The 24,605-nt window shown below is 40.3% G+C and overlaps 1 protein-coding gene across 4 annotated transcripts in view; it reads left to right on the top strand.

Annotated features, from left to right (window-relative positions):
* Positions 1–24,605, top strand: part of ANO4 (anoctamin 4) — a 607,193-nt gene that overhangs the window by 538,562 nt on the left and 44,026 nt on the right. For all 4 annotated transcript variants that reach the window (XM_006871106.1, XM_006871104.1, XM_006871105.1 and 1 more), the window contains 6 exons: positions 1,236–1,347; positions 3,097–3,154; positions 3,293–3,390; positions 5,283–5,425; positions 14,343–14,495; positions 16,414–16,561. In XM_006871106.1, the coding sequence (XP_006871168.1) occupies positions 1,236–1,347; positions 3,097–3,154; positions 3,293–3,390; positions 5,283–5,425; positions 14,343–14,495; positions 16,414–16,561 (712 nt within the window). The remainder of the gene's footprint in view (positions 1–1,235; positions 1,348–3,096; positions 3,155–3,292; positions 3,391–5,282; positions 5,426–14,342; positions 14,496–16,413; positions 16,562–24,605) is intronic.

Below are 24,605 nucleotides of genomic sequence, written 5' to 3'. Positions count from 1 at the left end.
AGCACAGCTTTGTTCTGAAATTAACATTGAACCCATTCTGAATCAGTTTGTCTTTCTTTCCCCCTTTCCTTCTCAGAAACACTCCTAGGGAATATTTTGAATTCTAATTCTTAGAAAAGGAATTATGAGTTATAAATCTTGGCGTGACATTTTAAATGAGCAGTTAGAAGCTCAGGAAATATAAAAATGTGTAACATGTTATTGCATTAAGCACATTCGCTTTGGCATTGCTTGAAGTGAAGGTGAAATCCCTAAAGAAGTATTAAGTGCATTTGACATGAGATTTCAAGTTGGAGGTTCTATCTTGAGGCCCATATTTTGGCTCACGTCAGAATGTCTGAAGAGCATTTGCCTGATAGAAGTCAAAACATAAGGAAATGAGCATTGACCCCTGACTAAGGCCAGGAAATTGTAAGATACAAATAGTCATATAAAGTAAGAGCCCTAGAGAGGAGGCATCTCCTGGGCATTTACCTGTAAAAATGGAAAATGGCAGATGAGGGTGAAAGGCTAAGAAGTCAGATACTTCCCGCATTCTGAGCAGGGCTTTGACGCCCTCGTGCTAGACAGCATGTGGCTTCACACCAGAATAGAAGGTGATTGCTGTGGTTCTTAGGTGTGGTGGAGTCGGTTCTGATCGATAGTGAGCGACCCTCTGCACAACAGAGCAAAACACTGCTCAGTCCCGCGCCATCCTCACAATTGTTGTTAAGCTTGAGTTCATTGTTTTTGTCAAGGTGCCAGTATCTCTCCTCTTTTTCATGGACCCTGCACTTTACCAAGCATGATGTCTTTCTCCAGGGACTGCTACCTCTTGATAATATGTCTGAACTATGAGAAACAAAGTCTCGCCATTGTGGCTTCTGAGGAGCATTCTGGCTGTAGTTCTTCCAACACAGATTTGTTTATAGAAGTCAATACTGAGGAATTATAGGAGCTGGGAATCCATCCAAGCTCCACCCCATCACAGACACTAGCAGCAAAAGGAAAGGCTACTGCAGTGAAACAGGGCTCAGAAAGACATTCTCCAAGCATCCTGAAACAGTCAAACAATCTAGAGAGCCAATCCTGTTGGTAGCTACTTCCTTTGTCAGGCTGATGTGTAAGCATGAGCAGTCCATGTGTCTGTCTTCCACCCCCAGCACCGATAGGTCTCTACTCTCACACTAGAAGGTATGGGGGCCTGAAAGGTGGTCAGAGTCAGCCTCCAAACTCTGCTTTCCTTTTATCCACAGAACAGCCTCGCACAGAGTCCGAGTGGGAGAACAGCTTCACCCTGAAAATGTTTCTTTTTCAGTTTGTCAATCTGAATAGCTCCACATTTTACATTGCATTCTTCCTTGGAAGGTAAGACCCCGATCCCTGCACATGTCCCCAGGCAGGGGAAACAGAGAGGCCCCTCTTCTGGGATGAAAAGAGACAAGCAGCCACCTTCTCTCTTCCCAAGCTCAAAATTGCCTCTCCTCCCATCCCAGTGAAACAGTTATCTGCAACCAAAGACTCTTTTACAACCTTATTGCTATGTTAAGTAGCCAAAAATGACTTGCACATGTGAATGAAGGACTTAAACATGACTAGACTCTATCTGCACCTGCATCAGACACCTGTGTAAGCATGTAGTATAAGGAAACGGTGGCCTGAAACAAGTCCCAGTTCCCCAACTTCAAATAGAAAAAGGAACTGAAGTAGTGTGTCAGAAGAGAATGGGAAGTTTCAACATTCAACAGTAGTGGGGATTTGGAAAGCAGGGAAGGGCTAGGTCCAGGGTTTTGGCAAGATGACTGTAGTTATTAACTACTCTTGTGTTTAACTGTAGTCAGATACAGTCATGCATCATTTAACATCCATGATTTTGTTGTTGTTAGGTGCCATTGAGTGGGTACCGACTCATATGCACAACCGAACAAAACACTGCCCAGGTCTGGGCTAACCTCACAATTATTGACATGCTTGAGCCCATTGATGCTGCCACTTTACCAATCCATCTGGCTGGGGGTCTTCCTCTTTTTCTCTGACCCTCCGCCTTACCAAACATGATATCCCTCGCCAGTGACTGGTCCCTCCTGACAATATGTCCAAAGTATGAGAAACGAAGTTTGGCCATCCTGGCCTCCAAGGAGCACTCTGGCTACACTTCTTCCAACACAGATCTGTTGGTTCTTTTGGCAGCCCTTGTTACTTTCAGTCTTCTCCTCCAACATCATAACTCAAATGCATCAGTTCTTCTACAATCTTCCTTATTCACTGTCCAGCTTTCACATGCATATGAGGTTACTGAAAATACCATGGCTTCGGTCATCCAGGATACATTCTACAAAATAGGACATACATAATGTGATTTGGGCATTATGCGGTCACCATATTATATACATGCAGTCCCCAGATTATGAACAAATTCCAGTATTAAGTCTGTAATTTAGTTGCATATGTGTATACATCCATCAGAAGGGCGAGGTGCAATCTAATCCTATCTAACATCAATTAATGAAATGTCAGGCTAAGTATAAAATGTACCTAGGTATGAATGAAAAACATTTAAGAAGCACTTCCAGTAACATGAAAACGTCTTTAACATACTAATGCAGTAATAATAATAAAGTTTTGATGCACATTGCAAGGTAGTGCCTGTTTGTTTTTATAAACCATTGTACATACTTCGAATTTTTAATATACCAGGTTTTACAGGATTGGAACCATAGGCAGATCTGCCGTTGACCATTCCCCAGACAGGCGTTAATGTGATACATGACTACAATTTAATTTGAAAACAATCACAGTACTATAACTCACAAAGCTCAGACAGAATGTGTTTAAGCCCAATAGTTAACCTGCTGCTTATACAAGCCAGAGCACTTGATATTCAGCAGAAATTGTTAAAAGCCATGGCATTCTCTCAACCTCAGACTTTCTGTGCCAGTGATTTGTTGTTGTTTTTAAGTGCTGTCGAGTTGGTTCCAACTCATAGCGACCCTGTGTAAAGTTTTGAAGGTGGGTTTGAACTGATAAGATGTTGGGAGTATGCTAAACTAAGTATAATACTCACTGAAAATCCAGATTGCCGTATGCTAATGGTTTGTTTTTCTGTGTGTGTTGAAGATTTACAGGACACCCAGGTGCCTACTTGAGGCTGATAAACAGATGGAGACTAGAAGAGGTCTGTATTCTCCCATCATTTTCTTGTTTCCTGTGGACTTGCATTAAACCACTTTAGGGCAACTTTGTGCAGATTAGAAACCAGACACCTTTCTTCTCTCCATTGATTCTTGAATTTCTGTGTTTGCTTGCCTTGTAGTGCCACCCTAGTGGATGCCTTATTGATCTATGTATGCAAATGGGTATTATAATGGTGCTAAAGCAGACCTGGAATAATTTCATGGAACTTGGCTACCCGTAAGTACCTTAGATTTCTATCATAGAGAAACAGCACTGTTCGTTATTGGCTTTTCTAGTGCAGCAAGTAAGATAAGCATTGCAGACTCAGCAGTTCATCCAAGGCATATACCTGGAGCCAAGTGTCCATGCTGAGGTATTCAAAGGCAGTCTGAAAATAATCAACCCTGGCTCTTTTGAATATTTAACACCAGTCCTAGTAACGGAAGTGGATATTCTTTAAGAAGTCTCTGTGGACCCCTAAATATTGGATAGTTGATTGCAAACTACTCTAAATATTATCTCTGATCCTTGGCGCTGTAGCATTGCCAAGTCTCTAGGGCATATTAACTAGATCTCCAAGCCCCTCACTGTTGTTCATTTCAACATGAGAGTGATTCTAGAAAGCTAAATCAGGGATGGTAATTTTTTAAAAACTACCTTAAATTCAGACTGTACAGAAAATGAACTTATGGAAAGAGGAAAGTTCTGGGATTTGAAAAAGAAGCAACAGTGTTTCTAAGTCAGCATATTTTAGCCAGTCAGAATTGTCCCCAGATGAGAAGAGTTCACAATGAGCAACCACATGGATGGCCTATTGGAAGAACGGTAACCTTGATGTCTGCTGTGTTTGCAGAGTTCTGGTCAGTTACGTTTTAAGGAGACATAAATCAGCAACACTCCTTTTATTGCTACTTTAATTTTACGCCTACCGGTATGCATGTTAATTCAGTCTCTGTAGAGGCAGAGACCTCTGGGTTTCAGAGAGGAGCACTCGGGTAGAATGAACTAGAACTCTCTTTCACTTCAGAAAGTCATCTCTGAGCTCCCTGTTAAAAACTAATGCCAGTAGATGTGTATTCTTAAATATATTTTTAGAAACCCGATCCCAAATGTGTGATGTTTTCTACAAAACTTTAAAAAAATAAAACGTAAAATAAAAGAGAAGCATTACATTCTACCTCGAAGTTTCAAACTTATCAGAATGTCATAGACATCAAAGGAACTATAATTTATATCGCAGTTATATGGACATTGACTCCCGGTGTGGTGCTGCAGGATCAGCACTGGACTGCAGACCACAAGATTGGCAGTTCAAGCCCACCAGCCGCTCCTCGGAAACCCTATGTTTCCAAGTTGCTATGAGTTGGAACCGACTGGACAGCACTTAACAACAATATATGGACGTAGAGCAAAATTGAGAAATAGTCTGTCTTGACACTCACTCCGATGTTGCCTTTATTTCACATACTTTTGTATTTCCACTCTCAGGTACCTCACAATTGTTACCCTTGCTCCTCAACAGCACACAGACCTTCTCCTCAACCCCTCAGCCCTCTCCCATATCATGAGCTGTACTCCCAGACTCATGTGCTAACCTCACCAGCACAAAATGTGTCTTAACAGAAATCAAAGCTCTTGCCCATCCGAACCCCAAAGCTGGCAAGTACAGAATTTTAGTTGTCAGTGTGCCAAGAAAGGACACATTTTGTTGGTTTGCAGTTCTTCTAAATCCCCGAAGTCAGGGCCACACCCACTCAGGGAGACTGCCCTTGCCTCCTGAATTAAGTGACAAAGGCCAAATCATTCTCTCCTCATGTCTGGTTATAGCCTTTGCACTGGGGAGATATATTTCTAGATGGTCTCAGTTCTCTATCCCTCTCTCAGAGACAAGACTGAACATGAGATAGTTTCATGAATGATTCATATAAGATCATCAACCATTCAGTTTACTGTGAAATACAAATGCCTAAAGTTAGAACCCATGGTTATTGTCTGCCTGACCTGAAGCTTTATCTCATTGGTAGTTTGTCCTGAATTTAAAAAATAATAATAGTAACTGTCCTTTCTAATCACTTCAAGTCTTAGGACAGTTAGACTTTTTTTTAAAGAGATTGATCTTGTGTGTGCAGGTTAATTCAGAATTGGTGGACAAGAAGAAAAGTACGACAAGAACACGGCACCGAAAGGAAAATCAGTTTCCCACAATGGGAAAAAGACTACAACCTTCAGCCGATGAATGCCTACGGACTCTTCGATGAATACTTAGAAATGAGTATGAAAAGATTCTACTTTGTTCTACTCATTTTAGATACACATTTTAAATCTGTGACTATAGTCCACAACACACCTCCCCAATATCATAAAGGCCTTTAGTGTCTGGGGATTCCTGAGCTAAACGCAATGGAAGCAATGTCTTGCTTTAAGAAGTTTGATCTGTAAACATGGTGTCAAGAGCCCAGTCACATCAAACTCTCATGACCTTGTGTCCACACATTGTAATAAATCACCAGAAAACACAAAAGAGTTGGAAAACTGAAAAAGGAAGCATCACTCATGAAGTGATAGGTCAACTCATTCAGCAGACATTTACTGAGCCATGTTAAGTGCAGCCCGACTCTATGATTGGCTGGAATAAGATACAAAAGGAATAAGGCTTAGTCGTTTCTTTCAGAGCGTGCATAGGTTAATAGTGAAGAGTAAGAGATCTAGAGAAGAAATGTGGTTAAGTTGTTACAAATGCTGTGATATGAATCTGTAGGAAATGTATTCGGAGTGGCCATTTTCTATTAGGGAAGGAATAGCAGGAAGCGAGGTATACTTAAACTATGCTAGATTTACACTTAAGAAATCAGTATTTTGTATAGTCAAACTTAAGCTATTTATCTTAGTATTTATCTAAGAGCATGGACTTTGGAAGAATATCAAAAGAAGCAACAACAACCCTACCCAGAGAAGCAGTGATGCCAGAGATGGAGGCAGAGATGGTGACAAGGAGAGATGGAGTGGCTGGGGACTTTAGACACAGAGAGGGAGAGGGGCTGTGTGCTGACAACCGGGGAGTGGGGGGTGGGGCAGACTTGTAGGACATACCCTTTGGTTGGTTGATGATGCACAGAGGGGATTGTAACCATGGCAATGAAATGATATACAATAGGATGAATGTAAAACTAATGTTCTCCCATGTAAACTATCACATAATTCACAATAAAACATTAAAAAAAAAAAAAAGAAGCAACAACAAAATACATATAGTTGCCATCAAGTCACCTCTGAGTCATGACAACTCCATGTGTGTCAGAGAAAAACTGTCCTCCATGGGGTTTTCAATGACTGATATTTCAGAAGCATATCAAGACAAACAACAACAAAATACACATAGTTGCTTGTTGGATCAATTCTGGCTCATGACAACCCCATGTGTGTTAGAAAAGAATCATCCTCCATAGGTTTTCAATGGCTTCTTTGCCAGGTCTTTCTTCCGAGACATCTCTGGGTAGACGCCAACCACCAGTCTTTTGGTTAGCAGCCACGCATCTGATGCAGTTGTACCACCCAGTGACTCCAAAAGCAGATTGTTGCTGTTGTTAAGTACCATTGAGTTGGTTCTGACTCTTAGGGACCCTGTATAGGTTTTCTGAGGAGTGACTGGTTGGTTTGAACTGCCAAACTTGCAGTTAGCAGTTCAGTATTTATCCTACTGCACCATACCCACCTGGGTTCAAATCCTGCCTCTTAGTACCTGTGGAATGCTGGGCAAGTCATTACTTAATCTCTCTTAGTCTCAATTTCCTTCTTTCAAGAGTAGGCATGGTAACAAGAGTAACCACTTCATAGAGAATGTGTGTGGATGGAATGAACTGATGAATGGAAAGGGGTTAGAACAGTGCCTACCTCCTCAGAGTACTCATTTAGTGCCTGTCAGCGGTATCACTGTTTCCTGTTCTCTTTACCTCCCATGGCGGGGTGAAGAGAGATGAGTTCATCATATCTCTTTAGAAGCTGATTAAATCTCTTGGCTGGTAGACTGAATGCAGATGTCTTTTTTTTTTTTTTAATTTTGCTAAAATAGAAGTGGAAGTGAGGGTGAAGTGGGCAAACACATTACTTCTGAAAGAAACAGTTCTTTGTGGGTACATCTGAAAATTTAGGGAACAGGAGAACTGATGTGTAATATTTCTTAGATTGCTTATGTCCTAAGTATCTAGTGATATTTTTATAGTTCCAATTACACAATGGCAGGATTATATAACTTGGAGAAGAAATCAATTTGAGCATTAATAATAAAACTTAATAAAGGGAATTCATTAAGAAAACTAACCACTTAGAGGTCTCTTAATGGACTCTTCTCCCATAAAGAAGGAAATGAGCAGTAATGTGGGTATATAGAGTCCTGGAAAAGAAGCGTTTATGGGGCTAAGGTTGCTGGGACTTAAATCACTACAATTTCTTGGCAACATGAAGCCAATCTCAAAAACATCTCAAGTAGACTAGTGGGTCTTTATTAGCTTTGTTTTTGTTGGTGTTTTTCTTAGAGACTTCCCTGCTTTGCTTTTTTTTTTTTTTTTAATTTACTCCTTGAAGTATAAATATAGAGATATAAATGTACAGATCAATGAATTTTCACAGGTTCATACACAGATATATTCATAGTCTACCTCTGCAGCCTGCTGTCTGTTTTTGCAAATAAGTTTTATTGGAACACAGCAAGCCTCATTCGTGTACATAACATTAATGACTGCTTTGGGGTCCCTGGGTGGTACTAACAGTTAATGCACTCAGTGACTAACAGAAAGATTAGGGGTTCAGGTCTACCCAGAAGTACCTAAGAAGAAATACCTGGTGATCCACTTCAGAAAAGTCAGCCATTGAAAGTTCTATGGAGCACAGTTGTACTCTGATACATGGGGTCGCTGTGAGTTAGAATCAACTTGATAGCATCTGATGTTTCGCACAGCAGAGCTGAGTGATTATAACAGGTACTGTATGGCCCACAAAGCCTAAACTATAAACTATCTGGCCCTTAACAGAAAGAGTTTGTCATCTGTGAGCTAGATCAAGAATGCTTCTTGGAAGCTAGGATGGCTACACTTAGTCTCTCAGACTTCGGACATAGTATCAGGAGGAACCAGTCCCTGGAAATGGATATCATGCTTGATAAAGTGGGGGGAGGTCATCAAAAAAGAGGAAGACACCCAACAAGATGGATTGGCAAAGTGACAGCAGCAGTGCCCTCAAGCATAGCAGCAGTTGTGAGGTTGGTGCAGGCCCAGGCAGTGTTGTGTTGTACATAAGGTCACTATGAGTCGGTACTGACTGGACAGCACCTAACAACAATGGCAACAACATCATTGTTAAGGCCTCCTGGTGTGGTGCTGTAGGTTAGTACTGAACTTTAAGGTCAGTTTGAACTGCAAGGCTGGAAGTTCAAACTCACCAGCCACCCCTTGTAAACCCGAAACAGGGTGGCTATGAGTCAGAACTGATTCGACAGCATTTAACAGCAACTTCAGTTAAAGAAGTTTCTCATTTCCTTCCCAGTCATACATCCTCCCGGAACCATTCTCCTGGATCCTAATAACTGGATATATTTTGTCTGGTTTTGATTTCCTTGTAAATAGAGTTTGTAGTTTGTACTTTTTTTTTTTTTTTTTCAGGTTTTATAGTATATTGAGTGATCGTTTACATGGGAGAACACCAGTTTTACACTTTTATCCTAGGATATTTCATTTCATTGCAATGACTACAATCCCCTCTGTGCATCATCATTCAACAGTATTTGCTTCTGTTCCCTCTGTTTTGGGGAATTTTTTGAGGGGGGAAGGGAAAGAGCTACACAAAACCCCTCAGGAATATATAATCATTTAAACAACCAAAGGGCACATTCTGAAAGCCTGCCTCCTGGCTGCCAGCACACAGCCTTTCTCTTACCATGAGCCTAGAGTTCTCAGCTACTCTCTCTCTCTCCATGTCCTCATCTCTGCTTCCATCTCTGGAGTGGCTACTTCTCTGGATAGGGTCCCACATTCCACTGGTGCTCTAATCCCTTGATGGCCCTAGGGTCCTCTATTCCTGGGATGTAAGATTAACTACTCCCACCTTTTGTTACAAAACTTCTACCTTTACAGTTGTGACAGTTGCAATTAACCATGATAACACTTACTCACTATAAAATCCTAAGAATCTTATCACCATCGCCTTTCCCCAGACCTGTCTAGACAAGATGAAAACTATTCAGTGGGGTTCCTACCTTCCCCCGCAGACTCTGAAACTAAACTCCCTCTTGAAAACTTGTAAACCAGTCACTTTGTGCCTTAATAACCCCCCCTTCCCATTTTAGGTAGCCAGTGTCTAAATTGTCCATCCCTACCAACCGTGTATACGAGGGGATAGTACTGATCCTTGATGTGACTCTCAGGTGGTATTTTGAGCTATCACATCCATAAGTATAGGTCAAATCCATCGACTTGTAACAATTTACACTTGTTTCCTTTATCAAATTTTAATTTTTTATCTTCCTCTAGTCGAGTTCTGATCATCAAGCCATTGAAGTTTGGGCATTCTTGTTCATCTCCGTTCACTTCATATCACCAGAACACTTCACTCTCAACTCTAGCCCTCCATGGCTATGTCCCTGTCCATGGGCTCAGGAGTCTTGTAATATGTACTCTTTTGCAATGGACTTCAGTCGATATCAGTCCCGTATAGTATTGCTGGGAGAACTGGCGGCATGCTCAGCTGCTAACTGAAAGGTTAGCAGTTCAAACTCACCAGCCACTCCTTGAGAGAAACATGTGTCAACCTGCCTCCATAAAGGTTTGCAGCCTTCAAACCCCAATGGGACAGTTTGACTCTGCACTATGGACAGCAATGGGTTTGGTTTTCAGGTTTGATGGTATTCTTAGAGTAATCATCTGAAGCAAAATTATGAAGTAGGCAGAGTTTGTCTTCTATACCCATTCCCATCTTTCATTTTATTCACATACTTTCTTGCATTTCCACCCTCAGACTCTTTAACTTTCTTCTGTACCCCCAAAACATACAGACCTCTGCCTCCCCTGCCCCATCAACTCTCTCCCATGTCACAGAAAGGTTCTTCTGAGCACTACTGAGGACTCATATGCTTGTTGCCCTCCTGCCATCTCTGACTTCTAATGACCTTATGTCAATTAAATAAATCATTACCCTGCATGACCTTGTCATGATTGTTGGTAGGTTTGAGTCCACTGTGCTTCATATTCGAGCTCTATATAGGACAATATTCTCAGGTAATTCATAAGATTTTCAGAATTAGATAACCAGGTCTTTCTTCCTAGTCTGTCTGGAAGCTCCAATAAAACGTGCCTGCCATGTGTGCCTCTGTGGGTATTTACAATACCAGTGGCATAGCTTCTAGCATCACAGCAACACATAAGCCATCACAGTACAACTGACAGATGGGTTGTGGGTTAATCTGCTGGATAGATGCATGTTGATAGGAGCCACAACCTCTCTAGAGCTTCAGTTAAAAGAAAGCATCAGTTTTGGAACTGCAGGCATCACTTTGCCAGTAGATGAACTATTTGATGGTTTTGCAGATCTGTGTTTGTTAGTGTATGTACTTGTTTCTGCTGGGACTATACATAGAGTGTGGTTTCTGGGTTATAAAATAGGCATTGGTAGAGCTTCGGTAGATACTGCCACACGGTTTTGAAAACTAGATTGTACTAATTCACAGTTCAACTGGCAATATAAGAGTTCCAGCTATTCCACATACTTACACTTGTTTGTGTCCATCTTCTTGTACATTAGCCTTGCTTATGTGTGTGTGGTGGTGGTGGTTATGTGCAGTGGAATCAGTCCCAACTCATAGCAAGCCTGTATAGGATTTCAGAGGCTATAAATCTTTACAGGAGCAGAAAGCTTCATCTTTCTCCTGTGGAACCACTGGTAGTTTCGAACTGCAGCCTGGCTCCTAACCACTATGCTACCAGAGCTCCTATGGGTGTGTAGTGGCATCTTATCATGGTTTTAATTTGGCTCTATAGGATAAGCGCTGGGCTGCTCACTGCAAGATGGCAGTTGAAACCCACCAGCTGCTCCTCAGGAGAAAATGAGGCTTTCTGTTCCCGTAAAGATTTACAGCTTCGGAAGCCCTACCCAGGGTCACTATGAGGCAGAATTGACTCTTTGGGGCTGGTTTAGGCTTGTTTTTAATGATGTTGAGCACCTTATTATGGGATTTTATCATTTGGATATCCTTTTTTCTATGATGGCCTCTTAAAATGATTTGGACAACTTCCTTTTTTTTATTCCCCTACTCTTTAAAGATTTGTGTAAGATTGCTATTATTTCTTCCCTAAAATTTTGCTAAGAATTTACTAGTGAAGCCATCTGGGTCTGGAAGTGTTTTTATGGGAAGGTTTTTATTTTCCATTCAGTGTATGTAATAGATATGGGACTATTCAGATTTTCTATTTTCTGCTTTTCTTGTGTTGTTTTTTTCCCCAAAAAGTTGTTCATCTAGATTTCCTAATTTTGTATTGTAAAATTGTTTATGTTAATATCCCCTCATTAACTTTTAATGCAGACAAAGTCTGTAGTGAAAGTTCTTTTTCATTTCTAATTTTAAAATTTGTGTTTTTCTTCTTTATTATTCTTGCTAGGGGTTAACTAATATTTTCAACAGGCCACCTTTGGACTTTATTGATTATTCTTTATTATGTACTTTCTGTTTTATCCATGTCAGCTCTAAGCCTTATTGTTTTATTTCTTATTCTTTCTCAAGGTTAATTTACTCTTCTTTTCCCATCACCTTAAGATGAAACTCAGATCACCGATTTTTAACTTGTTTCCTCTTGACTTTTTTCCCCCACATTGACTATTTTGATAAATGGTTTAAGTGCCTTCTGCAGTTAGTTATGGGGTAGAATGTTCTATAAATGTCAGTTAGCTAAGTTCTAGTAAGATGAGGCTTGCTGCTCTTAGAAAGATTTAAGGCCTCGGTCCCTATGAATTGGAGCCAATTCTGGAGTCTTGATGTGGCACTGTAGGATGAGCACTGGACTGAAAGATCAGCTGTTCAAACCCACCAGTTGCTCCTGGGAAACCCTACACAGGATTGCTGTGAGTCGGAACTGACCTGAAGGCACTTAGCAGTAACAACAGAAGAAATACTAGTGGATCTTTAGGTTAACCACAGGCTAATCACAAGCTCAGTGATTTCAGCCCACTAGCCACCTCCACCACCCAGAAGAAAGAGGAGGCTTTCTGCTCAGTGATGATTTTTAGCCTCAGAAACCCATACAAGGTCGTTATGAGTACGAGTTGACTCAACGGCACACAAGAGCAGCATGCACAAAACCATTGCAGTAAGAATGTAGGAAATGAAACAAAAGGAACTCCCCATTTTTGCCTCATGAACCCCAGTGCAATAGATAAAGAACCGACTAGGTTACGAATCAGGCTGCGAACCTTAAGGTCAGCAGTTCGAAACTACCAGCCGCTCCTCGGGAGAAAGATGAGGCTTTCTACTCCCGTATAGATTTACACCCTCGGAAACCCTGTGCAGGGTCGCTATGGGTCGAAACCGACTCAACGGCACTTAACAACAATAACAACAACATAAAGACAAAATTAAACAGCTTCTATCATGGACATGTAAGCAGAGTTGTGGAAGCTACAGAGAAAAACTTAGTTAATTGCAATTAAGGAAGACTCCAGAAGAGGACACTCTTGAGCTTACTGTCGAAGGAAGACTAGCCTCTCACCAGAGAAAAGTATTAACAGAAACACTAAACACATGCTGTATCCCTATAAAATCAGAAGTCCGGTGTGCCTGGGAGAGGTTTTATAGGGGACACCTGTTTGGGGGAATGGGGCCTGAATGCACATGAAGCTTGTTAAGTTTGCTTAGAGCCAGTTTATTGTGATCCTTGAATATTGTCGTGAATTTTTTAGGATTTCTTCTATAGACAATTAGAACCTAGTGAAAAGTTCTGAGTAGGGAAGTGGTGGGTTTAGGCTTTCACCAACATTTTAACTGACCACAGTGCAAGTAGGGAAAAGGGGTGAAACTTTGAGGCAGAGAAAACAGGAAAATTTGAGACTGAGTGTGAATAGAGACAGTGGAAAAGGAGGAGAAACTAGAGACACAGTTCTGAAGCGTAAGCATTGGGACTTAGAGACTAATGGTCTGAAGGTTGAGCTAGCTAAGACATGGCTTTAATCTGAGAGATAGCAGGGGACACGAAGGTAGGCTGAGTTAGAGAGGTTGGATCAGAGAGTACGGTTTCTGTAGCAAAGCAGCAGACAACTGGAAATTCTCTTAGAAGGGTGAGGTTAAGATACATAGTTAAGAATTCTTATCAGAGAGACAATGAAAATGTGGGAGTAGAGAGTTTTACCAAGGAAAGAGCAAAGTCAGAAGAAAAGATAAAAGCAAAAGTGAAACCCAAGAGGGATTGCTTACGCTTATGGGTGGGCGACAAGCTCCCCAGAAAATCAATGAATATGAATGTGACCAGAGGAAGGGGACAGATGGCAGTGCCGCATGGTCATGGTGAACAGACCCTGCAAGGCTCTAGAGACACACTCAGGTTAGAATTGCTCCTTAGTTATTTGTCTTTGGAAAGTCATTTGATTTCTTTTGTTCTTGAGTTTTCCTCACCTATAAAATGAGGATGGTAATAGTAATTACCTCATAGGACTGTTGTGAAAATTAAATTAGTTCATTAATATTTGTGAGGTACCTACAATAGTGCCTGAAATGGTATATAGGTGTTGAATGTTGTTTTGCAATGCTGATTTCTAAAATAAGTATCCAAAAGAAAAAGCAGTAGAAAATACATAGTCATTTATTCCACCAGATGCTCTTTTGCAGTCCATATTGCCCAATAAATGTGTTGTTTTTTTTTCAGTTCTGCTCTCTGGTTATTTTGTATCAGGGTTTGTGTTGTAGTTTTTGTTTAACATTTTCTTTTGGAATACTTTTATCCTATCAGAAAAGTTACAAAAATGGCCCAGAGCTAGGGTCTGGGTATGCCCCTTGCTTCTGGGATGTTGTTGCCCCCAGACCCAGGAATGCAGCTTTTCCAAGTGTCCCAGTGCTTATATAGTGAGAAAAAGATGACATATTCCAGTTACTAGCCTTTTAAAAGTAGTCATAGAAAACTAACACTATTTGTTTTCTGTGTTTGTTTTTTTTTCTCTAGTTCTTCAGTTTGGATTCACAACTATCTTCGTGGCAGCTTTTCCTCTAGCACCACTTCTGGCCTTACTGAATAACATCATTGAAATCCGGCTTGATGCTTACAAATTTGTTACACAGTGGAGGCGACCTTTGGCTTCAAGGGCTAAAGACATAGGTAGGTTGGATTGAGTCCTTTGGTTAAAATATATTAACCATCATAGATAGAACTAGCCACCAATTTTATATTGTGCTTTCCAACTAAGATGATTTAACTAATTCTTGCAAATGAATAATTATGTCAGCATTAAATAATATTAGAAAAGAAGTAAAGCTGACTATTTGGAAATTTATGATTTCCAGTGCTAGAGAATTTTTGTTTGGCCCTTGTGTGACCTGTAAAATATATATCGCCCACCAATTTCAGCCTCTCAAATTTCTTGGGAAGCTTGTATCCCAGTTGTAGTCCATGCTTCCACATGGCGTGGACCTGTATAACTGTGTGAGTCTGAAGAAACAGGTCTCACACCACCTGTCCCATCACCAGAGTCCACGTAGGGCATATGTGTCCCACACTGTTGTTACGTGCTGTCAAGTCTATTGCAACTCACAGTGACCTTGTGCACAACAGAAGGAAACATCGCCTGGTCCTGCCCCATCCTCACCGTCACCATCAACCTTGAGTCCATTGCTGCTGCTGTTAATCCATCTCATTGGGGGGTTTCTTCATTTTCGCTGACCTTCCACTTTACCAAGCATGATATCTTCCATCCATATAATTATAACAACACCCAAATTGTCTCAAAAATATGTTCCTTTAATTTTGGCATGTCTTCCATTACTGAAAACACATGGTATTAACCAAGCATTCAAAAGCAGAAAATAATTCAGTAATGAAGGAGTTAAACACATGTCCAATTTCATTCTTTCTGGCTTTGAGAGTTCAGAATCTAAAAGTTTGATATTTTGTAACCTTTCTTTTTAAGTAGGCCTTTCACTTGATTTTATTCTCCCCTATTTGCCCGAATCACATGGAACAGAATCTAGTATTTCCAACCACAAAAATGGTCTTTGTCTTTGACCAGTGATCCTGAGTTGAATAAGATGTAGTTAGTACTCAGTTATTCGTTTCTGCATCCAAAGTGTAACAGCGTGGTCCCTCTGCCAGTGTGTGTGAAAGAGAACTGAACGAGGATGCTCTTGGTTCCCAGTGTTCCTTTCACTTTTATATGTAATGACCGTGCCTTGAATGAACACCTACCATGGGGCAGTACATGAGGAACTGGGCTCACAAAGATGAATGGGACCCTGTGTGTACCCTTAAGAAGCTCCCAGTCTGGTGGTATGCCTGGCATTGTGTGTGCCCATCTTATCAGATGGTGTTTCAATGTCATGTCATTGACCAGACTTCCCTGGATCCTGAGTGAAGTTGTCAGCGGCAGCACTTCCAAAGAAATGCTTCCAGTGGCATTGTTTGCAAGCACAAATCCGTACTCCTGATATCAGGTGCCAGGGCAGTTAACCCCCAACTTAGGACATATTGGCATTAGCACAAACCATCCTTAGGAATGTCTTTTTTATACATGTGTGTGTATCTTATAGTCAGTAATGGGCTCTATACACAATGTTGCAGTGAGTAAAAGGACCATACAGACATCATGGTCTCATTTTCTAACTAGAAACACCATCCCCATTCCCAGGGACAATCCAGATGATCCAGAACCTTCTCCAAGTGAAGTTATTAAAGCAACTGACAGATGTCCTTGTTTGTGAGCATGTACATTTTCATGTATGAATGTATTAAAGTATCTACAAGTTTATATGTAATATTTCCAACACCCAAAGACAAAGATTAGATTTATAAAGATACTGATAATAAAAAGCAATGATAATAAAACTCAAATAAATGAAGTATTTTATTTATGTCAGAGCAGATTTACGATGGTGTCATTGAAACAGAACCCTGTCATAAGTCAGGGACTGCCTGTATCCGAGAAGATGAAAGGACCTATGGAAAACTATTGAAAATGAGTGACTCCGATTGTTACTGTTTCTGCTGTTATGTCTGGAACTAACAATGCTTTCTCTTTGAATAGGAATTTGGTATGGAATTCTTGAAGGCATTGGCATTCTCTCTGTTATTACAAATGCATTTGTAATAGCAATAACATCTGACTTTATCCCTCGCCTGGTGTATGCATATAAGTATGGACCTTGTGCAGGCCAAGGAGAAGCTGGGCAAAAGTAAGTATACTGTGAAACCATCATGAAGCCTCCATGCTCTAGGCATTGTATGCTAGTAAGAACTCAGCCAGTGGTCCTGGAGTGTAGGGAACAGAAGTTCAGGATCAGAAAATCAATTCGGGGGAAAATGGAATTACTGTGTAGCCACATTGTCAGCCAAAGTGGACTTGCTAAGAAGGCTGGTGGTCCCACAAATGTTATAAATTTTAAATGGGCTATAACTGGAGATCATTGATTCATCATATTCTCCCTGACCTATGTCATCTATGAATTTAGAACTGTGTGTTAATCTAATGTCTGCTACATGGTACACTGTGTAATTATGTCATTTCTGTGTGTTTGTAAAAGACAGTTACCATCTGATTCTTCTTGTGTCATATGTAGACTATGAAACTTTTGAATAGGACATTTACTACCATCTGCCAGATCCACAGGAGAAGGATGAGACTTTCTGCTTCTCTAGACATTTATAGCCTTGGAAACCCTTTACAGAGTCACTGTAAGTTAGAACAGACTCAACAGTACCAACAGCAACCAGGTCCCATGGCTAGTCAATTAATATTTGTGGAATAAGTTAGTGAATAAGTCGTTCGTGGTTGTAATGTGACCAACATCTACACTGGGCTAACTAACCCTCCCCTTGGAGAGTTCAATTCTATGGCATCACCTCAATATACTCTCTGAGAGTGTGCCAGTGAACTACTGGCATAGATAAACTCTTGATAAAGATAAAATTATAACATGTTCTTAGCTTTCATTTCTCTACCTTTCCACACCCTGGAAGAAGCCCCAAAAGTCTTCACATACATTATGGTTATTAAATGCTGTCAAGTCGGTTCCAATACACAGTGACCCTATAGAGGGTTTCCAAGGAGCAGCTGGTGGATTTGAACCTCCAACTTTGCAACCGCTTATCTAACAGCTCCACAGCCAAAGTGGTTAAATTCTAAATCATGGGTTTTAGATGTCTGATAGAGTAAGGGTGTTTGGGGATCGTAAGGTCTTCTCCATGCCCCAGAAATCATTCCACAGGGCCTGCTACCTATTCATATGATCAGCCCTGCCTCATGGTTTACTTTGTTGTTGTTAGGTGCCGTTGAGTCTGTTCTGACTAATAGCAACCCTGTACACAACAGAACGAAACACTGCTTAGTCCTGCACCAACCTCACAATTGTTGCCACACTTAAGCCCTTTGTTGCTGCCTCTATGCCCATCCATCTCATTGGAGATCTTCTTCTTTTTCGCTGGCCCTCTAGGACCGGTCCCTCCTAACAATAGTCTGGCCATCCTGATTTCTAAGGAGCATTCTGGCTGTACTTCTTCTACCACAGATTTGTTTGTTCTTCTGGCAGCCCATGGTACTTTCAGTATTCTTCTCGAACACCATAACTCAAACGCACCAATTTTTCTATGGTTTTCCTTATTTATTGTCCAACTTTCACATGCGTATGTGAATGTTGAAAATACCTCTAACTGACATCTTTGCTCTTGAACACTTTAAAGAGATCTTGTGCAGAAGATTTGTCTAATGAAATACGTCATTTGATGCCTTGACTGCTGCTTCTGTGAATGTGGATCCAAGTGAAATGAAGTCTTTGGCGTTAATCATTTCTCAATTTATTATGATGTTATTTATTGGTCCAGTGGTGAAAATTTTTGTTTTCTTTGCATTGAGGTGCGATCCATATTGAAGGCTGTGATTCTTTATCTTCATCAGTAAGTATTTTAAGTCCTCTTTGCTTCTAACAAGCAAGGTTGTATAATTGACATATTGAAGTTGTTAATGAGTCTTCCTCCTAATGCATGTTCTGTTTGAACGACTGCCTCTTGGTTCCTCAGGAGCACAATGAAGTGTTCTAGAACAACCATTCTTTGTAATGTTATCCATGTCATGACCCACACAGTAGAAAGTCTTGGCATAGTCAATAAAGCACAACTAAACATTCTTCTGGTTTTCTCTGCTGTCATTCACGGTCCCCCTGACATCAGCAGCGATACCCCTAGATCTACATTTTATTAAGCTGGCTTGAGTTTCTGACAGTTCCCTGTCAGTGTATTCTTGCAGCTTTTTTATTAGAGTGAGTCACAACAGTGTAGTGGTTACACATCGGCCTGCAAACCTCAAGGTCAGCAGTTTGAAACTACCAGCTATAGTCCGTGGGAGAAAGATGAGGCTTTCTGCTCGTGTAAAGATTTACAGCCTCGGAAACCCGGTACAGGGTCACTATGAGTCGGAACTGACTCCACGGCACATAACCACCACTACCAAACTATTGTAATTCATTTAGACCCAAAGAGCAAAGTACCACCAAATGTGACATACCATACAATTCAAATGGATTCCTGTGGTATATATACCTGGCTTGCATCCAATTTCATTATTCTTCTTGTTGTTGTTAAGTGCCATTGAGGCAGTTCCAGTGGAGACCATCTATAGGGTTTCTGAGGAGCAATTGGTGGGTTTAAACTGCTGACCTTGTGTTTCACAATCCAGTGCTGAGCCGACAGCTCCACACCAGGAGTCTTAATTTCATTATTAATCCTACATAAATTCACTAATGCATGGATAATTGAGGAATGTAATAAAGGTCACAGTCCAGCTATTTAAAGACTTGTAAAAACTTATTTTTACAAGTGACATCAGGATTGGAGGAAGACTCATTAACAACCTGTGATATGCAGATGATACAACCTTGCTTGCTGAAAGTGAAGAGGACGTAAAACATTTACTGATGAAGATCAAAGAGCACAGCCTTTGGTATGGATTACATCTCAATGTCAGGAAAACAAAAATCCTCATCACTGGACCAATAAACAACATTCTTATCAATGGAGAAAAGATTGAAGTTGTCAAGGACTTCATTCTTCTTGGATCAACTATCAACACTCATGGAAGCGGCAGTCAAGAACCAAACGATGTATTGCATTAGACAAATCTGCTGCACAAGACCTTTTTTTTTTAAAGTGTTGAAGAGCAAAGATGTCAGCTTGAGGACTAAGGTGTGCCTGACCCAAGCCATGGTATTTTCAGTAACGTTATATGCATGCAAAAGCTGGACAGTGAATAAGGAAGACCGTAGAAGAATTGATGTTGTTGAGTTATGGTGTTGGAGGAGAATATTGAAAGTGCCATGGGCTGCCAAAAGAACTAATAGATCCATTTTGGAAGAAGCGCAGCCAGAGTGCTCCTTGGAGGCCAGGATGGCCAAACTTCATCTCTCATACTTTGGACATATTGTCAGGAGGGACCAGTCACTGGAGAAGGATATCATGTTTGGTAAGGCGGAGGGTCAGAGAAAAAGGGGGAGGCCCCCCAATGAGATGGATTGGCCAAGTGGCAGCATCGATGGACTCAAGCGTGGCAACAGTAGAGAGGTTGGCCCAGGATTGGGCAGTGTTTCGTTCTGCTGTGCATAAGGTTGCTATGAGTTGATACTGACTCGATGGCACCTAACAACAACAACACCATATTTACTAAAATAATAATGTAGTCATTAATCTCTATCTAGCAACTTTAAGTAATCATGGTGTTTTTGTTGTTGTTGGTCCTCATTGAGTCAGTTCTGACTCAGAGCAACCCTACGTATAACAGAATGAAACACTCTAATCTTGCACCATCCTCACTCACATTCGTCATGTTGTTAAGCCCATTGTTGCAGCAACTGTGTCAGTTCATCTTGATGAGGGTCTTAACTTTCTTTTGTTGACCCTCTACTTTATCAAGTGTGATGTCCTTCTCCAAACATGTCCTGAAAACATGTCCAACGTGTGTGAGGTAAAGTTTCGTCCTTCTCCAAAGACTGGTCCCTTCTGAGAACATGTCCAACGTGTGTGAGGTAAAGTTTCACCGTCCTCCCTTCTAAGGAGCATTCTGGCTGTACTTCTTCCAAGACAGATTTGTTTGTTCTTCTGGCAGTCCATCCAGAATATATTGAATCTTCTTCACCAGCACTATAATTCAAAGACATCAATTCTTCTTTCTTATTCATAATCCATCTTTTGCTCACATGTGAGGAAGTTGAAAATACCTTGATTTGAGTCAATCATCAGGCCTTCCCATTTTATGAAGGACTTAAATGCTTACATTACCCAGGTATTCTCTCTAATTGCAGCTGATTTCACCTGGATTTAACATACAAAAATTTAGTTTCCTTCAAATTGTTTTGCATTTGCTTCTCAAAACAACATTGGGAGCAGCACGTGTATCTTCTCTTTGTGGAACAGGAAAAGATTGAGAGGTCAAGTGCAGAATAACAAGATAGAGTAGAGTAACTGATGGAGCCCGTGTGAAGGTAGAATCTAGACTACAAAGTCTCTAACTCCTCACATATACTCTTAAGTCTGGAACCACACAGCCCTGCATACCTTGGCTAATGAGTGGTTTTCAAGTTCATTGATCCATAAACCCCTGTGTTTAAGTCCCAGTGATCATTAAAATTCCTTAACTTCAAATGTGATGAAACCAGTGCATGTATATATTTTGCTGTTTGTTTTTCATTGGGTTTTGTTAAAACCAAAAATACAGTGGGAACATTAATACACAGTGGACAGTGGATCCAAGCTTTAGAATGTTAACAACCTATTAGGTTTAGGACTATGTTCGTGGGGATTAAAATGTATCTAGTAGTCTCCGTATATCTAGTTTCTCCGTGAGAAAGATAAGGCTTTCTACTCCCTCGAAGATTTAAAGCCTTGGAAACCCTATGAGAGGAACCAACTCCACAGCACTTAACAACAAGTAGTCTCCTTAACTCTGTCTTATTGGACTTTGCAGGCCTTTCAAAAAAAATGATCATTATCTCTCTGACTTAAAAATCATCTACCACTTTCAGCATTCATAGATCTACTTTTTGTCTTCTAATCCATTGATCATTTTTCTAGTGTTCAGATAGTTATATTTGTGCATATTTCTTAATGAATCTTATTTTACCCTACCAGTGACTCTATTATTCTTTTCAGGATTTTATTTTTCAATTTAAAAATGATTGAACTCATAGAGGAACAACATTGTCAAATATTACAATATCATAGGCTGTTTGGGCAGATATAGTCAGATTCCACATATTATGGTTTAATCTATATATATAGAAATGTCATAATTCCATTTAAATTGGCAATAGATCAAAAGTACAAAACAACTCAATTTGCCATTCTCCAACATTTTAGGTTCCCTCACACCTCTTTCTTACTGGTGGTCTTCCAGCTTCCTCCACCTTCTATATATATATATATGAATGTCTCTCACATGTCCAGGGTCATTTGGTCCCTATGTCCCTTGTCCCTTTGACAACACGTGCCATTCTTGTCAATTGCCTGGCTTGTTCCTTGAAATCAGTAGATTATAAACTCCGTGAGCCCCAGGTATGGTCTGTGCCTCTCAAGCACTATATTTCTAACTTCATGGATGACTAGAATGTAGGGAAGCCAGTCAGAAAATAATAACCGTAAGGTGTGTTAGCATCTTCAAATGTTCTGGAGCCATGGAGGCTGAATGAACCCCTGAAACGATTGCCCTGAAATCATCTTTAAAGCTTAAACTAGACATGTCCCCTAAAGTCCTCTTAAAATTAAACACAAGTTTTGCTTAACTAGTAAAAAACAAACAAAATGTCTGCCTTGAGCATTGTACTCTTTTAAGAACTAGGACCAAATTGATAAGAGCAACCCTAAAGATTGGTAGGATCTTTAGGAGGAAGTGAGTTTTTGGTAATGAGAGAGGAACAATTCAGAAAAAAAAAGGATGGGAATGTTTGTACAACTTTTTAAATGTACTCAGTGTTACTGGAGTGGAAATGTGGAAGATTGGTATATGTTTTACTATGTATTTTTCCAATAACAACAAAATTTTTTAAAAAAATTTTTTTTAAATACCAAGATTTGAGACCGTGTTCTCCACATAGTGAATACACAAGAATTATTCTTAAAATAAAAAAAAAGTCTTTGAAGGGAGCCCCTAGATGGTGTAAAATGCCATGCTCAGCTGCTAACTGAAAAGTTGGTGGTTCAAGTCTTTCCAGTGGCACCTCAGAAGAAAGGCCTGATGATTGACGTCTGAAACATCAGCCATTGAAAATCCTAGAGTGTCTAGTTCTCCTCAGACACACGTAAGCACATGAGATCACAATGAATTGGAATCAGTTGGTTAATCATCAAAATAGAGTTTTTCAAGTGTTTTCGTGTTTCCTCTTGGAACACTCCTGCTTTGGCTCCAGCCTACCTGGGCTAATTCCTGGACTACCGCCCATGTTTATATTGTTCATTGTTTGCCAAATGAAGTGACCTCCTTTATCACGGTACTTTTATTTGAGCCTTTTAGTAAAGAACTTAGAAAATTAAAATCACTTCTGAGCAGACATCAGGAGACAAAATGATTAAGTAGAATTAAATATGTTAAGTTATTAAATATGTTAAATTATTAAGCAGAATTAAATATAAAGTTGTTCTTTTGATGAGAATTAAAATTTAAATCAACAAACTAAAGTTTTTTTTCCCAAACATCAAAAAGTAGCAACTTGATTCCACCCTCCCCACCCCCACCCCCCCCACACACATACACTTTGCATCAGAGTCCTGGTGTGATGCTGCGGGGTAATGCATTGCATTGCAGTGTCAGTATGAACTGCAAGGTCAACAGTTCAAGCTCACCAGTTGCTCCTCTGAAACCCTATACAGAGTTGTAGTGGGTTGGAACCAACTCAATGATACTTAACAACAACTTTGTTATCAGGTAGACTTGACCTGTTGTTTTTGTTGTTAGGTGCCATCAAGTTGGTGCCAATTCATAGCAACCTTATTTATTCACAGCAGAAGGAAACACTGCCTAATCCTGGGCCAACCTCACTACTGTTGCCACGCTTGAGTCCATCCATGCTGCCCCTTGGCCAATTCATCTCGTTGGGGAACTTCCTCTTTTTCTCTGACCCTCCACCTTACCAAACATGATATCCTTCTCCAGTGACTGGTCCCTCCTGACAATATGTCCGAATTGACTTAGAGTATTGGATATTCTATAATGATTCATTCAAGCCTTAGAATTACTTAAATGTATATTACTATAGTCCTAGTGTGGTACTATAGCATAAGCACTGGACTGCTAACTGCAAGGTCTGCAGTTCTAACTCACCAGCCGCTCTTCAGAAACCCTATACAGGGTCCCTGTGAGTCAGAATACTACGAGTCAATGGCACTGAACAACAACAACAATACATATTATTATAAAAGATGCTGTTTGTTCGTGTTACAAGTCAAAGCTGGTTTTCTCACAGGGATAGTAATACCATAAGAAAGTACAGCCTAGATCAAGGAATGCTTACATTTTCATAGAATTAATTACAAATATTATTTAATGGACGATAAATAACGCATTTGGAAAAATCCTAAATCAATAATGACCAATTACTAAGTTTTAGCTAAAAAGATACACTTTGCTCTACAGAAATTTTAGCTTACTTACTCATAATAGCTGACATTTTTATGACATCCATTCAGAAGTCCACTTTTCTTCCGTCTTCATCTCCTTTGCCTGGGCAGCTTTCTCTGTAAAGCATATTTAACTTTACAGACATAAACTGATCCTTTTTATTATTGTTGTTTGGTATTATCAAACTTTTTTATTTTACAGATAAGATCATCAGTTTTACTTTCACAAAATCGTACCCTTCATTTTTTCACAATGACTGCAATCCCTTCCGTGCAGCAATAGTGTGTTTGTTGTTGTTGCTGTTGTTAAGTGCCGTTGAGTTGGTTCCATCCCATACAGGCCCTGCGTAGGGTTTCCGAGGAGTGGCTGGTGAGCTTGAACCGCCGACCTTGCAGTTCAAATGGCTTTGCAGTCTGGTGCATTAATGCACAGCACCATACCAGGACTTTATATATATATATATATATTCCAGGACTCCATATATACGTAGTGGTTACAAATCGGGCTGCTAATCTCAGGGTCATCAGTTCGAAACTACCAGCTGTTCTGTAGGAGAAAGATGAGGCGTTCTCCTCCTGTAAAGATTTACAGCCTTGGAAACCCTGTACAGGGTCTCTATGAGT

Source organism: Chrysochloris asiatica, unplaced genomic scaffold (genome assembly GCF_000296735.1).
Source record: "Chrysochloris asiatica unplaced genomic scaffold, ChrAsi1.0 scaffold00160, whole genome shotgun sequence".
Classification (NCBI taxonomy): Eukaryota; Metazoa; Chordata; class Mammalia; order Afrosoricida; family Chrysochloridae; genus Chrysochloris; species Chrysochloris asiatica.
This window is presented reverse-complemented; position numbering and strand designations above follow the sequence as displayed.